This window comes from Ischnura elegans, chromosome 3, assembly GCF_921293095.1.
Source record: "Ischnura elegans chromosome 3, ioIscEleg1.1, whole genome shotgun sequence".
Classification (NCBI taxonomy): Eukaryota; Metazoa; Arthropoda; class Insecta; order Odonata; family Coenagrionidae; genus Ischnura; species Ischnura elegans.
The window spans coordinates 138,316,494-138,337,996 of NC_060248.1; the positions used below are offsets into that span (position 1 = coordinate 138,316,494).

Below are 21,503 nucleotides of genomic sequence, written 5' to 3' on the forward strand. Positions count from 1 at the left end.
TGCTAGTGGGCATGTAAACTTGGACCACCACCAGGTTGGTGGGCCGCTCCTCAATTTCTACCACCAGAATCCTATCGCTTACCTGGTATATACCTACCACACGCTTACCCATCTTCCCGTTTAATAATAAAGCTAACCCTCGCTGACTCTCTTCCCCTCCACTATATATAACCCTATACTCATCACTCCAATAGTCCCCGCCATCCCTCCACCTCACCTCGCATAATCCTAAGATATCTATCCTCCCTTTATCCATTTCCCTTTTGATATTTTCTAACTTCCCCGCCCTCATCATAGTCCTCACATTCCACGTCCCCACATTTATAGCCGACTTCTTCTTTTCCATCTTCTTGGTCTTCTTTTCTTCCTTCTTCATTGCTGCTTCAGCTGATGATGATGATGATAAGTCTCTGCAAGGATTTCGCACGTTGGCGACCCCGAGGACCTTGCCGACCTCGCTGCCGTGCCCGACACCCGCCCTTTGCGGACGGGTCCCGGGCGATGAGATTCCGAGGTTCATTTGGTTGTACTCCATGTTTTCAGGGAAAAGATAGTTGGTAGGGTTTCCCACTTCCATTCCAACAGTGTTTTTTACGTGACACCATCACGTGGACTACCTTTCGTCTGGCTCCTACCCTTCGACCTATCTGGCATGGGTGGCACTACCGGGAATAATTTAGAATTAATCCCGCCAGTGCAGCTCTAGGGGTCATAGGAACGCGCAAGCCTTTCCACCGCGACAAGGTTGTAGCCCAAGGGAAAGGCTCCACTGAATAACGGAATAAAATACACTTGTCCCCCAAGAGTGTGAGGGATTGCGGAGTTAGGTGTAGGGAATGGCGGATGAGGTAAATTCTCTGAATCATTTGGGGTTATGGTATTAACGGATGGACAAAAATCAATTAAATCCGAGCTATGCTCCTGCCGAAATAATGGATTCGAGTTTCGTTCGAAAGGAAAATTTTCCTGCGGCCAGGCCATACTGAAGTAATATCAAAATTAAAACACACGCAAAAATAAAACAAAATAACGAAAATAACAAAAAAATCGGAGTAAATATCCTTTAGATTATTCACTGCAAAGCAAACCCCCGAAAAATAAAATGAATTTTGGATAAATTAATTTTTCACCTGACACCAAAATGTCGCGACGGGACGACACTCCTACCAACTAGTAGGTCTTCTGCCTCGATAAGGTCCCGATGGGAGAGCGAATAAAATACTCATTCGGAGTAACTAACACATCTCTTATTTTTCTTGATATTCCGTCCTTACACTTGCACGGGGGGGCTATATTTGAGGCTGGCGCGCACGGAGGTGGAATATTCGGGTAGAGAACGTACGTGTCGGCGAGTAGAGAGAGGCGATGCTGATGGTCGTGGACTTGGTCGTGCCCGGTTCGCGTCCCACACGAGTCGTCGTTCGAGAACCACCGCAGCTCCCGCGTCAAAGTCCTAGAACGACGAACTCGTCCAACCCAGGCACTAGCAAACGCACTCACTGTACTGCCAAACTAAAAACTGTCCACGCGGGGCAGATTTTCTGCCCCATATATCTCTACTTCCCGGGGGTGCGGGTGAGGGGAAAGGGGTCGCAGCTAGGGTAGAGTACCCTAGTGCATGGTCCAAATTCTCGGAAATGCTCCTTGGACCCACGCACTCTTAGGCGGGAAAAGTAGCATCACGCCTCCTTTCCCGCCACTTAGAGTATCTTCCGATCACCACAGTTTGATAAGTAAGGTATTAATAATCCATATCTAAGCCAAGTGCTTCCAGCTAGCAGGGTACTCTGCTACCTGCAAGCATCCTGTGTCGTATCAGCGCTCAAAGCCTCGCCCCAAGGTCACCTCACTTGCGGTAGCGGGAACCAGAACGACGTCACATGGAGATTTCCCGGCATTCTTACTTACCCGTTGCGTTTTCGCGCGCTTGAAAATTTTATCTTCATTTCATCGCAAAAATAGATATCGTCATTTAAAAATCTAAAAGCGTGAAATACGTACTACAGGAGTAATAATTTTTCGATTTAGGCAATAAAAAAAATAAAAGGAAACCACTCTATTCTCCAAAAGAATAGAAGAGAAAGAAGAGAATTTGACAGCGACGGAATGAATCGGCATACTTAAACTAATGGCTCATGAATATGAATCCTCTGTATGTGATGGTATCATTTATATATGTACCAGGAATGTCCTCCCTCCATTATATTTTTTCCTTTTTTCTTTTTCTGTATTTGGCTAAGAACGAAGATATTTTCTGCATTGGCTAAAGAATATACATATGTTAGATAGTGCATGTTTGAGAGATAGATTTTAGAATAGACAGATTCAAAATGTCATTTCTTCCACGATCAATAAGAGGTTATAACGGTGCGATAGAACTCATAAATAGATTGCATGACTTGTGGTGAAGCCAACTAACCTATGTATAACTTAATGCATGTTTCTTAATTTTATTATTATTTCTAACAGCATAAAGTAGTATAATTTGTTAGTATGCGTGACGCTTTGTGGACCGTGTGGTGTGCATGTTGGAGTCCAATTGCATGCTGCATGCTGGTGATCGATCACCCCCTGCCAAACACCCTAGAGGTGGCTCGCAGGGTATTATGTAGCTGGAGATATATATTGGAAAAGCCAAAGGATTGCCTCTGCAAGAGTAAGCTCAATCTTTTTATGAGGATCGAATTGTATTTTTATCCATGCAATCATAACGAAATAGTTTAGCAATTTGTTGTATTTTTATTCAGAATTTTCCATTTTTATTTTGTGACTAATCACCAACGTACTATAGCTGAAACTGGATAAAAGGTTAACTTATTTATTTATTTATTTCAAAAGCCCACATGCAGCAATTATTGCTAATTTACAGTGGCGCAATAACAAGATATATATATTTTTTTTATATGAAAATAAATATTTTTATTGCTCCGTTACAGCGTGAGTCTAAATGTTTTTTCTTCCTCTCGCACAAAGCAGTGAGTCTCAGGGTGCCTTCATAGCTCGGCGTTGCGTCCTTGGGGGCGGAGCTAACTCATCGCAGCAGGTTGGAGCCCTTCACAGATCTGCGTTGCGTAAACAAATGAAAGGCGAAATGCGTGGGCGTCCAAAATTTCGCGCCAGTGCTTACACAACGCTCTTCTGAAGTCTTTGACGGTTATCGGTGCTCGTGTGCTTGCTATTACTTTGCCACTTTTGCCTTTTTCATTTTAGTTGGGTTGGGAGTAGGTTTATCTAGTTAATTAATTAAAAATTCGTTCAATTACAGGGTAGTTATTGCATTATTTTATAGAATTTAGTAACGTAGATATTTCGTTGTAATTGTTTGTACGTTAAGGTAGGAGTAAAGTTAATCTAGTTAATTAATTAAAAATTCGTTCAATTATAGGGTAGTTATTGCATTATTTTATATAATTTAGTAACGTAGTAATTTCGTTTTAATTGTTTGTACGTTATGGTAGGAGTAAGTGCATTATTTTATAGAATTTAGTAACTTAGAAATTCCGTTGTGGTTAGTTGTACGTTAAGGTAGGAGTAAGTTTATCTAGTTCATTAAGTTAAAATTGTGTTCAGTTGAAGGCTAGTAAGTGTATTAGTTTATATACCTTTTTCAATTAACTAGGGTATTTTGTTTTCATCAGCTGTAGAGTAAGGATAGGCTTAGTGTATTAACGATTGCAATAAATTTTACGGCGTAGAAATAAAGATTTTGATTAAATTTTAATTTAGGTGTAACTTATTTAACTGTTATCTCCCATTACATTTCATAGCGATTAAATTAACGTAGCAATAAATATTTATAGTAGGTTCGTAGTATTCTAGATTAGTGTCCAGACTTGCCATACCTTAGTTATTACATTTATTCAAATTAGAGAAACAGGTTATTGCATTTTTTTATTGTACTGAAATGGATTATGAATGGGAGATGTATCGTAGGCGCGTGGGAATTGTAGCGTTGCTGATGGAGGGACGGGAAGGCAGGAGGGTGAGGCGATGGCAGGTGCACCCTGTGTGTCGGGAGCGGTCGCGCCAGGGAGACTATTGTAACCTCATTCGAGAGATGAGATTGGGTGACGAGGTGAAATATCTCAACTTCCTGCGAATGCGACCGTGGATGTTCCAGCGGTTGCTGGAGAAGGTGGGGCCTTTGCTGCAGAAAGCAGTACTCAGGAGGGATTACCTTTCTCCTCCCCATCGCTTGGCTCTCACATTGAGGTAATCATAAATACTATAAATATAAAATAAACATAAATGCATACACCAATGCTCACCTAAAATACTATCTTTTCGAAGACATCTTCATTTGTAGCCTCACAACACATGTCATTCCTTTTTCCAGGTACCTTGCATCAGGGGACTCAATGACGTCCATTCACTACAGTTTCCGTGTTGGGCTGTCCACGGTGTCAAGCATTATTAGGGAGACCTGTTCGGCTTTATGGGAAGTCTGCAGAGGGGATTTCTTAGCTCCAACAGAGGAGAATTGGAGGAGATTGGCCCATGACTTTGAGGAGAGGTGGAAGTTTCCCCACTGCATTGGGGCTATAGATGGGAAGCATGTCGTCATTCAAGTAAGTAATATGGACGTAGGAATGAGGAAAAACAATGCATCAATAAAAAATTCCTAATTTCTATTTCCATCCTACAGGCTTTCGAAAACTCAGGATCTGAGTATTATAACTATAAAGGCCAGCACAGCCTAGTGCTCCTGGGAGTTTGTGATGCCCAAAATAAATTCACTGTAGTGGACATAGGGGCACAAGGCCGCCACAGTGATGGAGGCATCTTCGCTAACTCCATTATGGGGTGGAATTTTCAGGCGGGACAAATGAATCTGCCGCCTCCAGATAAATTCCACCAAAATTATGAGGAATGCCCATATTTTATGGTGGGTGATGAGGCGTTCGGCTTGACCGAGTACTTGTTAAGGCCTTATCCGGGCAGAAATAGGGGACGATTGACGTACGAGCAGCAGGTTTTTAATTATCGGTAAGTTTCTATTCACACACTCAAGTGCCTCAAATTGAATTAAAGAAATGGATTAGTGATGAACCTTGTCATTCCAGGCTGTCATTGGCGAGGAAAACCATAGAGTGTACCTTCGGTATGCTGGCGCAAAGGTGGAGGATACTTAGGAAGCCAATAATAGCAGCGGAAGAGACAGTGGACGGTATTGTGAAGGCTGCAGTAGTACTACATAATTTCCTAAGGGATTTAGAAGAGGAAAGGGGCGAGAGAAACTATCTAGCTGTGGGCGATGAAGATGGGGAGGGAATGCCAGATGTGGCAAACGCAGGGATAGGGAATCATACCAGGAGGGCGGCAAGGGTTAGGGATATTATGAAAAGTTACTTTTGTAATGAAGGTGCAGTACCTTGGCAACCGCAATAAACTGCTTGGAAAGTTTACATTGAGTTTCTATGAATTCCTTTATTCCAGGTAAACTAACTATGAGATAGTACCTAGTGTATTCAATATAATCAAGTGCTCAGAAGGTAAGGTATGTTGCATTGTGTGGAAGGGTTTTACCTTCATTAAGTTACTGGGAAAGGCTGATGAGGTAATGTAAATGGAATAGATAAAATAATACCTATTGGGAAGTGGGCTCACCCTCACTCTTAAAGGGGTTAAAAACCTCCCATGTATGTATGATCATAATGCCAAAGAAGGTATTCATTGAAGGAATTGAAGGTAATAACAGTACGGTCATCTTACTTGTGGAAAACTACCCGGCCCACCCAATAATTGACCTGAGGGTCATGATACTAGTCTTCCTGCCAACAATGCAACTTTCTTACTACAGCCACGTTTTTATGCAAAAAGTACTCATGCGACAAGAGTAGAGAGAATTTTCAATACCTCAGAGGACATTTTTCATTACTAATTCAAATCCTCCTGCCTTCAATGAACTGATTTTCACTAACGTTGGATTCAAAAAGTAGAACTTGATTTTTTTTAACTTCTGGAGGCACAACCCTCCTCGGAAACCCCTTTCATTGGAATACTGCGCTGCAAACATTATGAAAATGAAATTATTAGGGACCGCCAAGGAAACATTTGTACTATTTCAACCCTACATTGAAGGATGAAAACTACCAAGTTTTATTCAAGTCAGTGTTGGTGGGTGTCATGCCTGTATGAATTGAAATGGGAAAAAAAAACCCTTAATTTCAACCAGAATATTGCCAGTAATGCTTAAATGAAAGAGGTGTATGGAGGAAATTCAAAGTGGCCACATCAGTTGTGCAATCTGTGTCTCTCCAATGGATTAGTGCTCTTACTGTCGGCTTAAGCTGAGACGAAATGATGAATAATTCACTCACAACATGCAACAAATTTTCAGTCCAACTTACCATGTCCTTGTTTACTTGCCTATGGTGATAGTTATATTTTCACAACATTGTGGGCCAAGGGTATAAACTCAATAAACCAGACTTCAAAATAAAAATTTATTTCAGAATTTCTAAAATCTGAATTTGTAGGGCCACCAAGTCCTCCCTCTTCTTTTGCCGCAGCAGATCTGCCACTGCCATGCAGAAGTGGTGGATACCGTCATTTTCTTTGGGCTTTGTGTCCCTCAACTCCTGCAGAATCCTCTCAGTGAATTCTCCTCGTTGAGCTGAAATCCAAATGCCAATGATAAGTTATGTGGCTGTGCAAAGGAATGCAGGCAGAGAAATAAATGCAGTGTAATAATATATTGATGGCCTTTTTGAGGTAGGTCTTAATGCATGTAGCTCCTAAGTAGGATGGCATTGATTCTAATTGAGCACATTTGAGATCCATAAAGAAGTATGCATTTAAAATTGCGGAGTAATATCTTAAATAGGCATCAACATGATGCTGTGAAACTGCTACCACAAATGAATCAGACATATTAAAGATGCAAAGAATTTGGAAGCATCAATGAGAAACTTTACCACTTAACACAATTCTAAGGAGCAAATTGTAGAAATAAAAGTAAAAAAAGAAGACCATGACGACAAGACTTACAAGACTTGGGGGATGGGGATGATAAAGGAACTGCTCCCGAGCCAACAGTTGGAGTGAAACGTGCTCCATTCCCCTCATCCAGGCTGCATGATGTCCTATAAGAACAGATATTAATTAAAGCACATCCTCTGTCATCTCAATAAAATGTACAGGTAATTATTTGTGAAGCTCACACGAAAAAAGCCATGGACAGACGACACTTACTTTTTGTATTTTATACAACTGTTAAGGTATGTCAGAGAGTCGAAGTGCACCCACTTCTTCCTCTTCAGTGCCCCTGATCCACTGGGTGGGTGCACATTCTTCTCCCTGACATACCTGTCCCTCAGGCTTTTGAATTTTGAGGGGAGCTCTGCCTCCGGGATTTTTCCTGCAATGATTGGTTATGTATAGAACTTTAACTTAAGCTGCCAGAGTAATAACAAGAGAAACACTTGGGAAAGTTTGTCAATGCATACCATCTAAGGCCAAGTATACCTCCCTCCACAACATTGCCTTCCTCTCAGGAGTCCTCTCTTTGAGAGGAAGGCGAATGTCGAATAGTGGTGGTCGCTGCTGCACCTCCATAATGAGGGCCTCAATGAGGCAGTCGTCCTCTGAAAAATGAATTGATACATAGTCATTTGTTGCAAACGTAAACGTAATGTGCAAGGAAATAGTTTCTCAGTGGAATAACTCACCAATAGTCTCCCCACTGCTGCTTGTTGAGGGCCCTGCAAGTAATACAAGGAGGCTGTTTTCATTCATCACAGCAACCAACCGCACTGTATAATAACTAGAATTCTTACTTAAAGGCTTATGAAATACTTCTAGGTTAAACACAAAGGAACCATTACTTAAGAAAATAATACTCGCATTTTACATTATGTTTACGAGTGTTCTTACATTACTCACACTACATTATTTAAGAATACTGATACTCACATCACCATTTTGATATTGTATGTGAATCAAGGCTCTACATATCCACGGGTTTCACTTACAGTTAATACCAGCTAATGATAATGCAAGGAATGACACTGCTTACTCTCAACTGAAGCTGCTACAAACTACCTTACCCAACATTTGTATAAAAACTACATGCACTTGTAAATATAGTCACTCACCAGGTTCTACCAAATTGCCCTTGTGGCACACTTGGTCCGTATATATTTGATCGGTGACGATAACTGAAAGAAAGGACAGATATTAGATACCGCTGATGAGTTTCTTTTCAAGAACACGTGCAATCAATCCCAAAAATGATATTAATGCCTGATCAGGCCAAAACTTACTCTCTCCCGATCGATATATCTTCCCCTGCAATTGATCCACATGAGTGAGATTCAGGAAGCATTCATGGTTGCCAATAGCATCCCGAGGCACCTTGCCCGAGCAGTGGCCACAGATGTACTAATGGGAAAGTTAAGAAGCCATACTTAAGGGAACCAGATTGAAGTAAAAGAAAGTGTATCATGCATATGTCACTGCCAATGAAAAAGCAGACTGCTATATTGAAAAAGAAGTGATAACTCTGAACACCCTGGCTACATTCATCTATCGCTTGGACTTCAACTGAGAAAGCAAGTTAAAGGTGAGAACATAAGAACTTAGAACAATCATGAATTACAATTAAAGCATACAAAATGTTGGGGTTAATTAACCGAATGTGCAGATTAAAAAAGTTGGAATTGCTGATCACTTCTCTATGCTACCTTGGTTACATACGTTTTGGAATATGGTACGGTGTCCTCCTTCCATGGTACGGTCATGGAAGAAGGGTATGGTTATTGGGAACCCATATTATGATACCCACATGCATACTCTGGAAAGTGAGAAAATGAAATGTCTTAAATTACTTGACCATAAATCTTAAGAAAATGCCACAGGACTCAACATTTCTGCACAACATTTGCATTTGTACACTCTTTCAATTCGTAAAAGGCATATTGGAATGCTCTTCCTTAATGATAATAACATTAAATCCCCTGATTTATAGACCTTGCTAACTTATAAGTTTCCAAAATTTCCCAATTCTAAACATCCGTACGAGAAATTCGACCCCTTGCTATTTTCGTTACCAGCCATCCAACTACACCAAAAATATGATTACTTACAGAACAATAATTGATTGTAGCTTATAGTGGTATGACTTTGATTTTTTTCATTCTTTTTCCTCAAGTTCAAAAAGTGCGCATTAAATAAAGTAACAATGTGATACCATAATGTATGTTATCATAAATGAAAACTCCTCTGAACACCTAGATATTTTATACACACCTTTTAAATCTGAATTTGATGATAATCTAATCAAATTAATTGAACGGCTTTCCTGTGTATTACTTAGTAATTTCTGTAAATATGTATATCTATTCCTAATGAAGTGCGGTGATGTCCCTAGAGTAATTACGTTACTTCATTAACCTTTTATTTTGATTACTGTCTTTGAAACACTAAAATTTTATAGTGCAAGTGGAACTGCAGGTTTCCTAATTACATGGAATTGCCAATGTTAATAACGTTCTTGAACGTGCAGTAGTCACTAAAGCATCGTACCAATGTAAACGCATTGCCCATGCATTAATTTCATCACATAATTTGCAATAAAGAAAGAATACACCCCGCTAACAAACACGTTTTAACTCCGAATGAGATTCGTGTGCACATTAATGAATGAATTCATTACCCGTAAATTAAAATTTTCAAACACTAGAAATACTTAACAAGAGTAGTGCGGAATTTTAACCTTATAAAAGGAATAATATGCAAGCCTATCGATGATGAATTGGAAGGGTTCGAGACAGACGAATAAAATATTTTTAAATGAACTGTGGCTAGCCTGGGAATAACATGTAATGAGTCATCGTCGGAAGCACATGTGCAACGGCGTTACCTCAACACGTTATGTATTAAAAACTCATCAATACAAACAGGTAAGCAGCATTTTAAAACAAGTGCACTACAATGAAATATTATAGTAACCCTCACGACGTCATAGGGACTTATAAAACTTATAAAATAATTTTCGACGTCGAGGATGGACTACTACCGATTCATCCGCGATGAAATAAACGTAAATGACAGAAAAACCCGCAAATAATACAAATGGAAAGTCAAATATAACACAATACAAAGCCATATATCGCATTCTGTCGTCGTTCATAAGATAAAACCTCCAAAATGTGAATTTATCTGCTTACCTCACTCTCCATGTTTTTCGTAGTCCCCGGTCAAAGTGCTGCGTACGCGCCAGGAAATCCAACAGGTTCAGTTTTTCTGCGACGACGCAGCGAGCTGGAGACGTGACGTCATCAATTCTCAAAGTCGGGCTCTGATTGGCTCGCTAGCCGCGGCGTCAACGCAACGCCGAACTGTGAAGGCCCCCTCACGCTCCTGAACCACTACCCTCCCTCCATCCCCTTCTCCTCTCTCCCCATTCTGCAAACACACCCGCCTTCTTTTACGGGGTCTCGGCCGCAGTCGACAGTCGAGGCCATGCCTTCGAACCCGTCGGATGTGAGTTTCTCTCGGGCAGTTCGCTCCGCTTTCCGTGTGTTTCTTTCGCGTGTACCCTCCACTTCTTCCTCGCGCGTCGTCCGAACCGGGAATCCGCGTGTCCCTCCAACAACTACAGAGGAAAGTTAAGCCTTTTCTCTCGCACAGTGATACTTCCCCTTTCTTGGAGTTCGATGAATATAGACTATGCTTTTCCCGCATCGTGAATAGAGTTTAAAGGATTTACACCAGCATAAACCGTGATTTGTGGGGGTCGTGTGTTTCGTGGGACAATATCATCACTCCCAGTGATTGTGTGAGGTTTGCAGGGCACATGAACTCTTTCCATATAATCGTATCCTGTGGCTATGACACAATTTTCTCGAGTTCTCTTACAGGAGTGTAAATCTATGCTGCATCTGATATTTATTATGATTTTTCCCTTAATTGCGGACTTGGGATGTGTCATTGCCTCGGTAATCACTGTTAATCCATCAAATCCCAGCTCTTCGTTGCCCCCGAGTGTTGTGTTATGGAAACTGAGTGCGCGTGGGTAACAGTAAATTTTACCTGGATATTGTAAGGCTGATTATCACCATGATGAAGGCACAACGGAAGGCCAAAGGATATATTGGGACCTTTAGCTTGAGATTTCTTCGCGCCCTGGATATATTGGAATTATCCACGCGTCAATGTATCTCTAGTGTTGTGTGCCAAGTACTTGCAAAGCGGATTCGTAGTTGAGGTAGATCTAATCCCAAAGAACAAAGTGCTTACCTTTTCCCCCCTTAATATTCGCTGACCTTAGGATGAGTGCATTCAGTTCTGAAAAATATATCTAGATAATCCCCAGTGTGATTTCGATCGGATAAGAGTAATCCCAGTAAACCGCTATTGCAGAATAGGATCAGGATTTACGTACACACGAGAGTAGACGGTGAATGGAAGATGATTCCTGGAAACTATACCCCATTCGTGTGACTCATGTTCCCTCCGCTCATTGGCCAACCGCATGTCGCCAGTGTCGAGCTTTGGTCTTCTCAGTGTTTTGTGTCGCCGAGTCGTCTGCCCAAGCCGCTGTTACTCCCGAGAAAAAAGTGGCATGTTTTTGAGGCCGCGGTGAAAGTCGGAACTAATGGCAGCACCTGTCCTTAACCCTGGCAGACGTCGTTAGGGCATTGAAACCCGTGTAAATTAAGGAAAGATTTGTGGAGAATATGTTGGATTCCAGAGATATAAAGCCAAATCTTATTATATTAAATTAAATAACCATTCTTTATTGTAAACTGTATGAGCTTACGCAGGGATTCTAACACTCCTGTACATTAATATTGCGAATTATATGCCGGTATGTCTCTCCCTTAGGCTACGAACTTGTAACTGCAAAGTACGCCTTGAAGCAATGGAATAAATACTGGAGATTATCTACGACATTAGCGAACGGATTCTCATCACGGTAAGGTGATGTTTACGTAAATGACGCGATACATTACCTAAATATTTGTCACAACAGAGGAATAGTACAAATTTCTCAATTAGGTAATGGAAGAGAGTTATACTAAAAATAAATTCATTATATCTATCTTATTAAAGGTTTGGTTCAAAATGAAAAGAAGTAAATACCCTCTGCATTTAAGTAATTTATTCAGGTTTGGAGATACCTTTGAAACATGTGTAGATATAGATTGAACAAATAAAAAGAACAATGTGACCTTCTCAATACTGGGAAGTGGTAAACTCCATAAAAGGGTTCAGTATGTATGTATTGCGATGACCTCGTCCCTTAAAAGTTTATCTGCACATTCATTGTGGCTAAGTTTCCAATTCACGACATAAAAATCTTCCAATCTGAGTCATTACTGGCACCTATCAAAGAACATCACTGCCACACGAAAACTTATATCCAATAATTTTCTCCACAGATGAACCGTCTTAATATAACACCACTTTGGCACCGAAAACATACTGAAGTCATATTCTTAACAGATATTGCTGATAAACAGATGAATCTGTAAATAGGGAACATTCAAACATCAGTCAATCACAAGGCAATAAAATTACATGTTACGGGTTTCTCCCTTGACTGAGCCCCTTGATGCAAAGACCGCTAATGGCTGAGTGTATGAGTCCAACAGGGGCTGGAACATAAGCACGAGAGCAGAGTTGAGTGGACAACCCGGAAATAGCACAGGAATAGCGTCATCAGTCAATTTAGAACATCTAAATTCCACTTATAATGAAATCTCGAAATAACCCATTAAATGAATTCGTTGATACTAATGAAATTATTTTATTTAAGCTGGGCCTTTACTTACCTCCTTGACGACTTTGCCATTGCCATCTTTCAACTGCTTCTTCCTGACGATGTCGTGGGGCATGAAATGCCTTTCACACAGTACCTGCCCTGCCTTCAACTCAAAGTTTACCCTTGGTATTGCAGCTTGCCATTTACTCCTCTTAACAGGATCTTTGGGAGCAGAGAAAAATGAGAAGGTAGACTTTTTAGAGCCATACCCCTCAGTACACCCTGGTGCGACACAGCTTCGTGGCATTTCAAATATCGCCGAAAATTAAGCGAACTAGCTCCTCCCTCACCCGTGAAATCCACACAGTGAATTACTTTAGCGTTTAGAATTACAAAAAAACGCTGAAGAACTCAATTAAATATTTTTCAAGTGCAAATAACTCGCTTAAACGCACGTGAACTTACCGAGCCACATACAAAGCATGGGTAGACGACAAGTAGCGCTTGTAGTTCGTTAAAATTCCGCAGCCTCAAAAACCTGCCACCAAAATTGTACGGCGGGCATAGGAAGTTGCACTGGTGTGCGTCTGCCCGTCAAAACAAGAGAAGAGCAGCCAGCGGGGACCACTTGCGATTATACTTTCGTCTTGATGATGGGCTGACTTTTTCTCTTGCGGAGAGTCCATCGTAGTAGCCTTTTGAGGCGAATGGCGGAGGAAGGAAAGTAAGTACCTATCTTGTTGTTCGCCTTTCGCTATTAGATCATATATTCTGCAAGATTAGGGTAAGAGAATCACCCTGGTCTTAAGTACATATAGAGTGAATCTCCATGGCTCATGCAATCCTACCTAGTTCACAGGAATCGACTTGGTTAACCGATGGGATGAAAATTTGGATATCGGTTTCATCATCATCAGTGAAAATTCATAAAATTGGTTAGACGCGGCTCTTCATTCCTCTCTCCTATCTGCACGCCTTTTCATAGCGACGTTTCCTTCTCTTTCACACCCTTAATAACCAGACACATTTTATGCTCTCGGGGCCGTCCCTTGCCCTTCTTCCCTCCCACCCGTACTTCTAAGATTGTCTTCATCAGACCATCGTGCCTCAAAATATGGCCAACTAAGTTGTACCTTCTTCTGCTAAATGTTTTTAGAAGGCTTCTGTTTTCTTCCAGTGTTCTTTGCGCTTCCTCGTTACTTACCCGGTCGATCCATTCTCTCTTCATCATTCTTCGGTAGCACCACGTTTTGAATGCTCCCACTCTTGACTAATCCGCTGCTGTCAACGTCCAAGCCTCGCTTCCTTAGGGAAACATTCCCTATATGTAGCATCTGTTGAATTGTTTCCTCACTTCTATGCTCGTATCCTCAGCGGGAAGTAGATTCATCTCCTTATAGAAATCTCTCTTTGCCTGCGCTATTCTACTGGATATTTCTTTCTTGCTTCGTCCATCGTTTGGTAATTTGGCTCCCCAGGTATGAAAACTCTTTCACCTTTTCAAGCTTTTGATTTCCTAGGTTAATTAATGCTTGTCTAAGCTTCCTCTCTCTTGCTGCATACTAATATCATAGCCTTCTTTTTGTTGATTTTCACCTGATATCTGGCCAATGCCCTTTCTATATCTGTAAAAATAGAAACAAATAGTTATTAATTATCCGCAGGGGTTACTTAGCTAAAGATTATGGAACCCATTATCAAATAGAGGCATTAATAGAAAAAATATTGCAGAATATTATGAAATTAGCGCGAAAATAAGCTTGGCGTTTGATCGATTTTGAATAATTTGGAACATGAGCGAGGGACTCTTGAGCGCGCAGAACCGTATTCATTTCTTTTCCACGTTCTATGCATTTATATTTTGTATAACCTTGAATCGCGGCAGGGGGCACCTCATAGTAAAGATAACGTGGATATTAAATGAAGTTGAGAGGTATAATTGAGAGAATACATTGATGCGGCTAAGAAAGTACTAAACTCAAATCCAATACTTTTTGTGCCGAGGTTTGCTGTTATAGTTACGCAAAGGAATAGATGGCACTACGCGATCCGCTGATTTTTCCGTAAACTCTACGGACCTCTGAAGATAACATTGCATTGAGTTCTTATTTATATCTTACTAGCTGAACAGGCGAACTTCGTACCGCCTATTAATCACTCAACAGTTAGGTTACACCATTTGTTAATGAAGAGAGGACTGTACTGATTTTAAGGATAATACCATAGCTGTAATAAAATAATAAAACAATTAAAAAGCATCACAATGGATTGTAAGAAATATATTTTCTTTTTATTCAAACTTCACTGGGGTAGAAGACAAATACATGTACATGCGGGTTGTTTTCAATGAATTTTCTAATTTATTTTTGTTTTAACTTATGAAACTTATGACACTTTCGCCTTATAAAGCAATTATTAATGTCTAACCCGTTTTGGAGCAAGTTTACGCCTTGCTAGACCGATACTTGACTGACGCTCAAAATCTCGTAAAAATAGCCCCCGGAGAGCAGCATAAATTGCCTAAAGGCCGTTTTACACGGTACACGGAATTGCGCAGGTTAGAGCTGCATTAATTTCTAAAATGGCGTGTAATTGCGCGAATGCATGAACGATTTAAATGATTGGGTTTAAGAATCATCCGAAAAATGCTTTCCCCGAGTTTCAAGAATCATTATTAAAGTTAAATGTAGAGAATACTTGGAAAGCTTTTCTTTCGCTCGTAACTTCGGGAATAAATAGTTACATCCCTAGTAAAACAGTAAAAGAAGGCAGCGAACCGAGATGGTACGACGCGGAAGTGAGAAAATCATTGAGGCGACAGAGAGCGTGTCATGCTAAAATGAAAAAGTCAGTAATGATTTATCCGCTAATGAACGCGAGCTAACAATTAAAAAATATAGGATGACTTAAGCCGCCACGAAGGAAGCGTTCAGGAATGCGTACACGAATTTTAAAAGAAAAACACTAGTAGAGCAGTTACAGGATAACCCAAAAGCATTTTGGTCATATGTTAGGGAAGTTCAAGGTAAACGATCTACCGTATGTTCGCTGAGAAACGACAATGGAGATGTGTTGACAAGCAGTTACGATAAAGCCAATTTATTAAATTCCTACTTTAAGAGCGTTTTCACGGAGCCTTCCAAAAACTCACCCGAGACCGACGAAAATCCTTGTATACATAAGATGCCAGCTATTGACATTAGTACGCTCGGAAGAGAAAATATATTGAAATCGCTTAGTCCAAATAAATCACCTGGTCCAGACGAAATCTCTTCTCGCGTATATAAAGAACGACATTGGCGAAGTAGTGCAGAGTAAGTTACGATTATTTGCAGACGACGCTGTAGTTTACCGAGAAATCCGTTCCAGCAAAGATATAGATGAACTAACGAATGACCTTGCTGCTATCCAAGCTTGGTGCGATGCTTGGCAGTTAGAATTAAATTTAGAAAATGCGTCGTAATGAATTTCTGGAAGAAGAATAACTCCCTACAGCGTAACTATATTATTCGGGGCACCCAGTTAAAGGCAGTTGAATCCGTGAAATATCAAGGGGTTAGACTCAATAATGATCTATCGTGGAATAAACATATTCGAGAAATAACCGGTCAAGCTAATCGTAATATGGGTTTTGTTAAAAGAATATTAGGAAAGTGCGACGACAAAGTGAGAGAAATTAGCTACTTTTCCCTCGTTAGACCACATTTGGAATACGCTGCCAGTGTTTGGGACCCTCATGAAAAAGGCTTAATAACAGAGTTAGAACGCGTGCAAAGAAGAGCTGCCAGGTATGTGAAAGGTCGTTACGATAGTCTTGTTAGTGTAACTGACCTCTTAGATAAACTCGGATGGGAATCTCTGTCGGACCGTAGATTGAAAAATATACTAAACCTTTTAGATAAATTCAAGAGCAGTGTCTTTTCTGACGAAGTTAACCATATCTTGCGGATGCCAACGTACTGCGGAAGATCAGATCATATAAATAAAATAAGAGAGATAGATTGCAGAACAGACAGATTCCGAATGTCATTTTTTCCTCGATCAATAAGAGATTATAACGGCAGCAATAGACTTCGTAAATAGATTGCATGACTTGTAGTGTAGCCTACTAACCTATGTAAAACTTAAAGCATGTTTCTGAATTTCTATTCCATATTCTATTTCTAACAGCATGTAGTAGTATAGTTTGTTATTATACGGGACGTTCTTTGGACGGTGTGGTGTGCATGTGGGAGTCCAAATGCATGCTGGTGATTGATCACCCCCTGTCAAACACCCTAGAGGTGGCTCGCAGGGTATTATGTAGATGTAGATAAATATGCCTAAAAGTCGTTTTACACGGTACACGGAATTGCGCAGGTTAGAGCTGCATTAATTTCTAAAATGGCGTGGAATTGCGCGAATGCATGAACGAAATTAGTACTGGCTATTTTGCCGTCTCGTATCCTCGCATTGTCGCATGTGTTCTAGCAATTCTCCGCTTTACACGACGCAATTTTGATTGCGTCTTCAAAGCCGAAATATATATAGCAAAGCGAAGGAAGAGATTAAGCGTATGGTTTACCTGCTCGTGAACATAGTACGTATAAAATCTTGGGTTTTTCAAGAGCATATTAGCACAAACACTGAAAGATCGACCTTGTGATTTGCTAATCATCATCATGAATGCACCACGAACTGAAATTCGTACAAGCTCAAAAGGGCATATATGTTGGGATCATGGAATCTTTGGAATGAGAACTTCCTCATCTTTGAATTTACCTTTGAGTACAATCGGTTGAATCATATTCATTTTTTGTTTATTATATTTTTAATTTTTGGGAACAGCCCGCAAAAGCAGAACCGTTTTTTTCCTAATCCTATTACATATCGAATTTAAAATTTAACCTGTTAGAAATCCGGATGGCCTGTATTGGAATACTTGGAGTTCTACGGTATTATTCTGAATGCCAAGTATACGTTTATTAATGAAGATACTACTCTTAGATCTTAGGCTGGATGAGCTTTAGGTTATCTAGCCTAAGCAAGCTAGCTTAAGAATCTTTAACTTCACTAAAGGACATATACACACTATCTGAAATAATAAATAACCCCTCTGAAAAAATTGTATAAACCTGTTTCAAAATTTTATACAATTTTTTAGTTTTAATTAGTGATTATTAAGAAATGTTTCCCCGAGCTCTGTGCCTCATGCATAGATTGGTCATCTCAGACGATGTAAAACTCCTATCTAGTCGTATGGAAACTAGGTCATTATGACCTCACGTGAAGTTGCAACGCATGGGAGCCAATCTGGCCTTTTACAAATGAGGTTAAAAGTAGCCATTGCCATTCGTCAAAACCGGTATTTCTACAACCAAATAATTGGTACTTTATCAAATGCCTTTTTGAAATCAAGAAAAATCGCGTCTACTGGAATGTTGTCTTCCCCGGGGACTAAAATATCGTGGGCGAAAAGCGCTAACTGAGTTTCGCACTATCTGCTTTTCCTGAATCCATGTTGATTTCCCATTAATAAGTTTTGCGCGTCTAGGTGTTTCATAACAGAGCTGACTACGATGTGTTCAAGGACTTTGCAAGAGATGGACGTTAAAGATATCGGCCTGTAATTAGATGGCTGTTCCTTGTCTCCATTTTTAAATATTGGCGTTACATTAGCGATTTTCCAGTCATTAGGTACTTCGTGTTGCTTGATGGATTTACTGAATATTAACTGAGACTGTTCAGGCAGCATTAGAACTCACAAATAGATGACATGAGTTGTATTGTAGCTTACTAACTTATGTAAACATTAATGCATGTTTCTAAATTTCCAAGACGGCATAAAATGCTTGGAAAAATACTTGACAAATTTATATTGCTAAAAGAATACTGTAATGAAAATATAAAACAATTGACCCAGTATAATTTGTTTTTATAAATTTTTCTAAAAACTTATTGAATGACCCTCGTATCTCACTTTGTCGTCGCACTTTCCTAGTAATATTTTAACAAAACCCAATTTACCATCGGCTTAACCTGTTATTTCCCGAATATGTTTATTCCACGATAGATAATTATTGAGGTTTCCCATGATCTACTTTTCCTGAATCCATGTTGATCTCTCATTAACAATTTTTGCGCGTCTAGGTGTTTCATTACTAAGCTGAATACGATGTGTTAATCTACATCTACATAATAACCTGCGAGCCACCTCTATGGTGTTTGGCAGGGGGTGATCAATCACCAGCATGCATTAAGTTTTACATAGGTTAGTAGGCTACACTACAAGTCATTTAATCTACTTATGAATCTATCGCTGCCGTTGTAATCTCTTATAATCGTGGAAAAAATCGATCGTTTTACATTCAACCTCCCGGACATATAACCAAAATGCTCTTGGGTTATCCCATAACTGCTCTATTAGTGTTTTTCTTTTAAAATTCGTGAATGCATTCCTGAACGCCTCCTTCGTGGCGGCTTGGGACAACTATAGGGTAAAGGGGGGGTGAATCGGACCAGCGGGTGAATAGGAACGCTTTTCAAAAAGTGCGCTCAGACCCGAAACGGTATCACAGAAGAATGACTACGCTTCAGGCATTGCTTCTTTGTAATATTGTCCTTCTACCAGAGTGAAAACGAGAACTCGACGACTGAATATAAGCATATGATACTCAGTCGAATGGAAGCCTGCCATAAGAGAGAGGTGTGAAATTGGATATTTAGAAAACCTCGTATATGTTCAAAGTAAGGTGACATAGTAGCACTTACTCAGATTTCAAGTTTTTCTTTCCTGAAAGGAAATTTAATACCATAGCTCCGACATTAGGTTAGTTTTTTGAGCCTTGTATGAATATCGGAGTTACCAAAAATGATACAAAATCATATTACTCAGTCGGGTGAAAAAGACCAGCACGCGCAGTGGTTCAGTTCCAAGCCGCTGGTCAAGGGTGAAGCATCGAAACAGATATACTCAACAGGCATTTGGAAAACCTCCTTCTGCTACCGAAAAGTAAGTAGATATACAACTAATATTGATAAATTTCTTAATTAAACTTAATGTTTTACATTAATAACATCAAATGTTTTTAAGAATGTTCGAGGGAAAGTGGCTAAAAAAATATTTTTAGGCCATACTCTATTATTGAAGTATTATTAGAAGTTTAATGGAACAAACCTATTATAATGACATTCTATATCACGTTATAGATATTTACTACGTAAAACGAGGAGGGGGAAGAGATTTTCCCCGTCATAGAGGGGAATTATTACTGCGAGGAGCACGATTTACAGGCTGAGCGAGAGGTAAGCTACCTTCGTTTGATGTAACATTTGTAGTGTAGTGCTCCATATATTTTAACCAATTATTCGCTGAAACAATATTACAAAACATACGCATTTCGTGATGGAAATTTATAGTTAATAATTCACATTTCTCTAACTACATTCATTCTACATTACTCAGTGGTCTATGGTTAATCTGAAAGAAAGGGAGGTGATATAATGTACGTGATAGAGGGATTGCCAGAGTATTAAATATTATATATGGCAACCGGATTAGTTGTGGAACGCCTTACAACCTCTTTTTGATAGCGTAACATTAGCAAAATTTAATTTAAAACGTATTTATGAAAGTGATAATTTTCGCTTACCGTTAATGATTTTCCTTTTGGATTAAGATGGGGAAGTACCGGCGAAAAACGGAACAGACATGGTCAGAGGAGGATATGAGAATGGCGCTGAAAGCTTTCAGAGAGGGAAGAAGCATGAGGCATTCCGCCGAGCTTTCCCATGTTCCCCGTACCTGTCTCTATCGTAGGATAGTAGCGGACACGGAAAAATTGAAGACAAGAGGAGGGCAAAATGTCTTCTCAGTGGAAGAAGAGGAAGCATTATTTAGAAGAATACTTAGGTTATGTGAAATTGGGTTCGGATTGACAAGAGATGATGTCATGAAGGTGGCATATGAATTTTCCATTGAAAACAACATAAAAAACGATTTCTGTGCGTTAAAAAACGAGCTGGCAAGGATTGGTTCTTGAATTTTATATCTAGGCATCCTTTAGGTCTTCGAAAACCCCAAGGTTTGTCAGTGGCTCGAGCTGAGGGTTTAAATAAGGAAGATGTAGACGATTTTTTTTCAAAGTTAACTACTTCGATGGCCGAGGCTGGAGTTATGGATAGGCCCCACCTCATATACAACGTTGACGAAACGGGATGTGTATTAAATAATCGCCAAACCCAAAAGATTGTTGCAAGAACAGGATCTAAGGTAGTCATAAAACAGACGTCTGTGGAAAGGGGGGAATTGGTGACAGTTGTTGCGTGCTGCAATGCATGTGGACATTACATACCACCTTTTGTAATTTTTAAGGGGAAAAAGTTCCACAAAGAATGGGAGGATGGATTTCCGTTGGAATCTAAAATTTTTATGTCCGATTCAGGGTGGATAAATGAGGATCTTTTTTTGGAGTGGCTAAAGCACTTTCAAGCAAACAGGATTCCTGGCCGATGCATTCTAGTCCTCGATGGCCACGCATCACATAAGACTCTTCCTGTTCTACTGTTCTGTGAAAAGAATGAGATCACTCTCTTATCACTACCCAGCCACACTACACAAAGGTTGCAACCACTGGACAGGTCTTTTTTTAAACCATTAAAGACATATTATGATATTGAAACAAATGCGTATATGACAGCTTGTAAGGGGGATAGAAAGATAACTAAATTTAATTTTCGTCGGCTTTTTCGAAATGCATGGAGCAAAGCCGCAACAATTGGCAACGCTGAAAATGGATTCCGATCAACAGGAATA

General features: G+C 39.9%; 3 protein-coding genes across 3 annotated transcripts; 1 reads left to right on the forward strand and 2 right to left on the reverse strand.

Annotated features, from left to right (window-relative positions):
- The first annotated feature begins 3,826 nt into the window (after positions 1-3,826).
- LOC124155308 (protein ALP1-like) lies at positions 3,827-5,469 on the forward strand. Its single transcript, XM_046529026.1, has 4 exons — positions 3,827-4,212; positions 4,337-4,568; positions 4,646-4,986; positions 5,064-5,469. Exons 1-4 carry the CDS (start codon positions 3,905-3,907, stop codon positions 5,386-5,388), a joined length of 1,206 nt encoding a protein of 401 aa, XP_046384982.1. The 5' UTR covers positions 3,827-3,904; the 3' UTR covers positions 5,389-5,469.
- A 977-nt stretch (positions 5,470-6,446) lies between these two features.
- On the reverse strand, positions 6,447-8,057 carry LOC124155309. The gene is made up of 5 exons (XM_046529027.1): positions 7,671-8,057; positions 7,449-7,586; positions 7,195-7,360; positions 6,991-7,085; positions 6,447-6,616 (listed from the first exon to the last, which is right to left on the reverse strand). Exons 1-5 carry the CDS (start codon positions 7,735-7,737, stop codon positions 6,447-6,449), a joined length of 636 nt encoding a protein of 211 aa, XP_046384983.1. The 5' UTR covers positions 7,738-8,057.
- Positions 8,058-12,521: 4,464 nt separating this feature from the next.
- Positions 12,522-13,052, reverse strand: LOC124155310 (THAP domain-containing protein 2-like). Its single transcript, XM_046529028.1, has 2 exons — positions 12,780-13,052; positions 12,522-12,602 (listed from the first exon to the last, which is right to left on the reverse strand). Exons 1-2 carry the CDS (start codon positions 13,014-13,016, stop codon positions 12,522-12,524), a joined length of 318 nt encoding a protein of 105 aa, XP_046384984.1. The 5' UTR covers positions 13,017-13,052.
- Between the last annotated feature and the right edge of the window lie 8,451 nt (positions 13,053-21,503).

What these genes read in the sequence shown, in the direction of transcription:
- LOC124155308 (XM_046529026.1), top strand. Translation starts at nt 3,905, where the DNA reads ATGGATTATGAATGGGAGATGTATCGTAGGCGCGTGGGAATTGTAGCG. An exon ending in CGCTTGGCTCTCACATTGAG is followed by an intron (nt 4,213 to 4,336) that starts GTAATCATAAAT and finishes TCCTTTTTCCAG; the next exon opens with GTACCTTGCATCAGGGGACT. An exon ending in GGAAGCATGTCGTCATTCAA is followed by an intron (nt 4,569 to 4,645) that starts GTAAGTAATATG and finishes TCCATCCTACAG; the next exon opens with GCTTTCGAAAACTCAGGATC.
- LOC124155309 (XM_046529027.1), bottom strand. Translation starts at nt 7,737, where the DNA reads ATGAATGAAAACAGCCTCCTTGTATTACTTGCAGGGCCCTCAACAAGC. An exon ending in GGTATACTTGGCCTTAGATG is followed by an intron (nt 7,361 to 7,448) that starts GTATGCATTGAC and finishes CAATCATTGCAG; the next exon opens with GAAAAATCCCGGAGGCAGAG. An exon ending in AGTTGTATAAAATACAAAAA is followed by an intron (nt 7,086 to 7,194) that starts GTAAGTGTCGTC and finishes CTGTTCTTATAG; the next exon opens with GACATCATGCAGCCTGGATG.
- LOC124155310 (XM_046529028.1), bottom strand. Translation starts at nt 13,016, where the DNA reads ATGCCACGAAGCTGTGTCGCACCAGGGTGTACTGAGGGGTATGGCTCT. An exon ending in ATGGCAAAGTCGTCAAGGAG is followed by an intron (nt 12,603 to 12,779) that starts GTAAGTAAAGGC and finishes CTTATGTTCCAG; the next exon opens with CCCCTGTTGGACTCATACAC.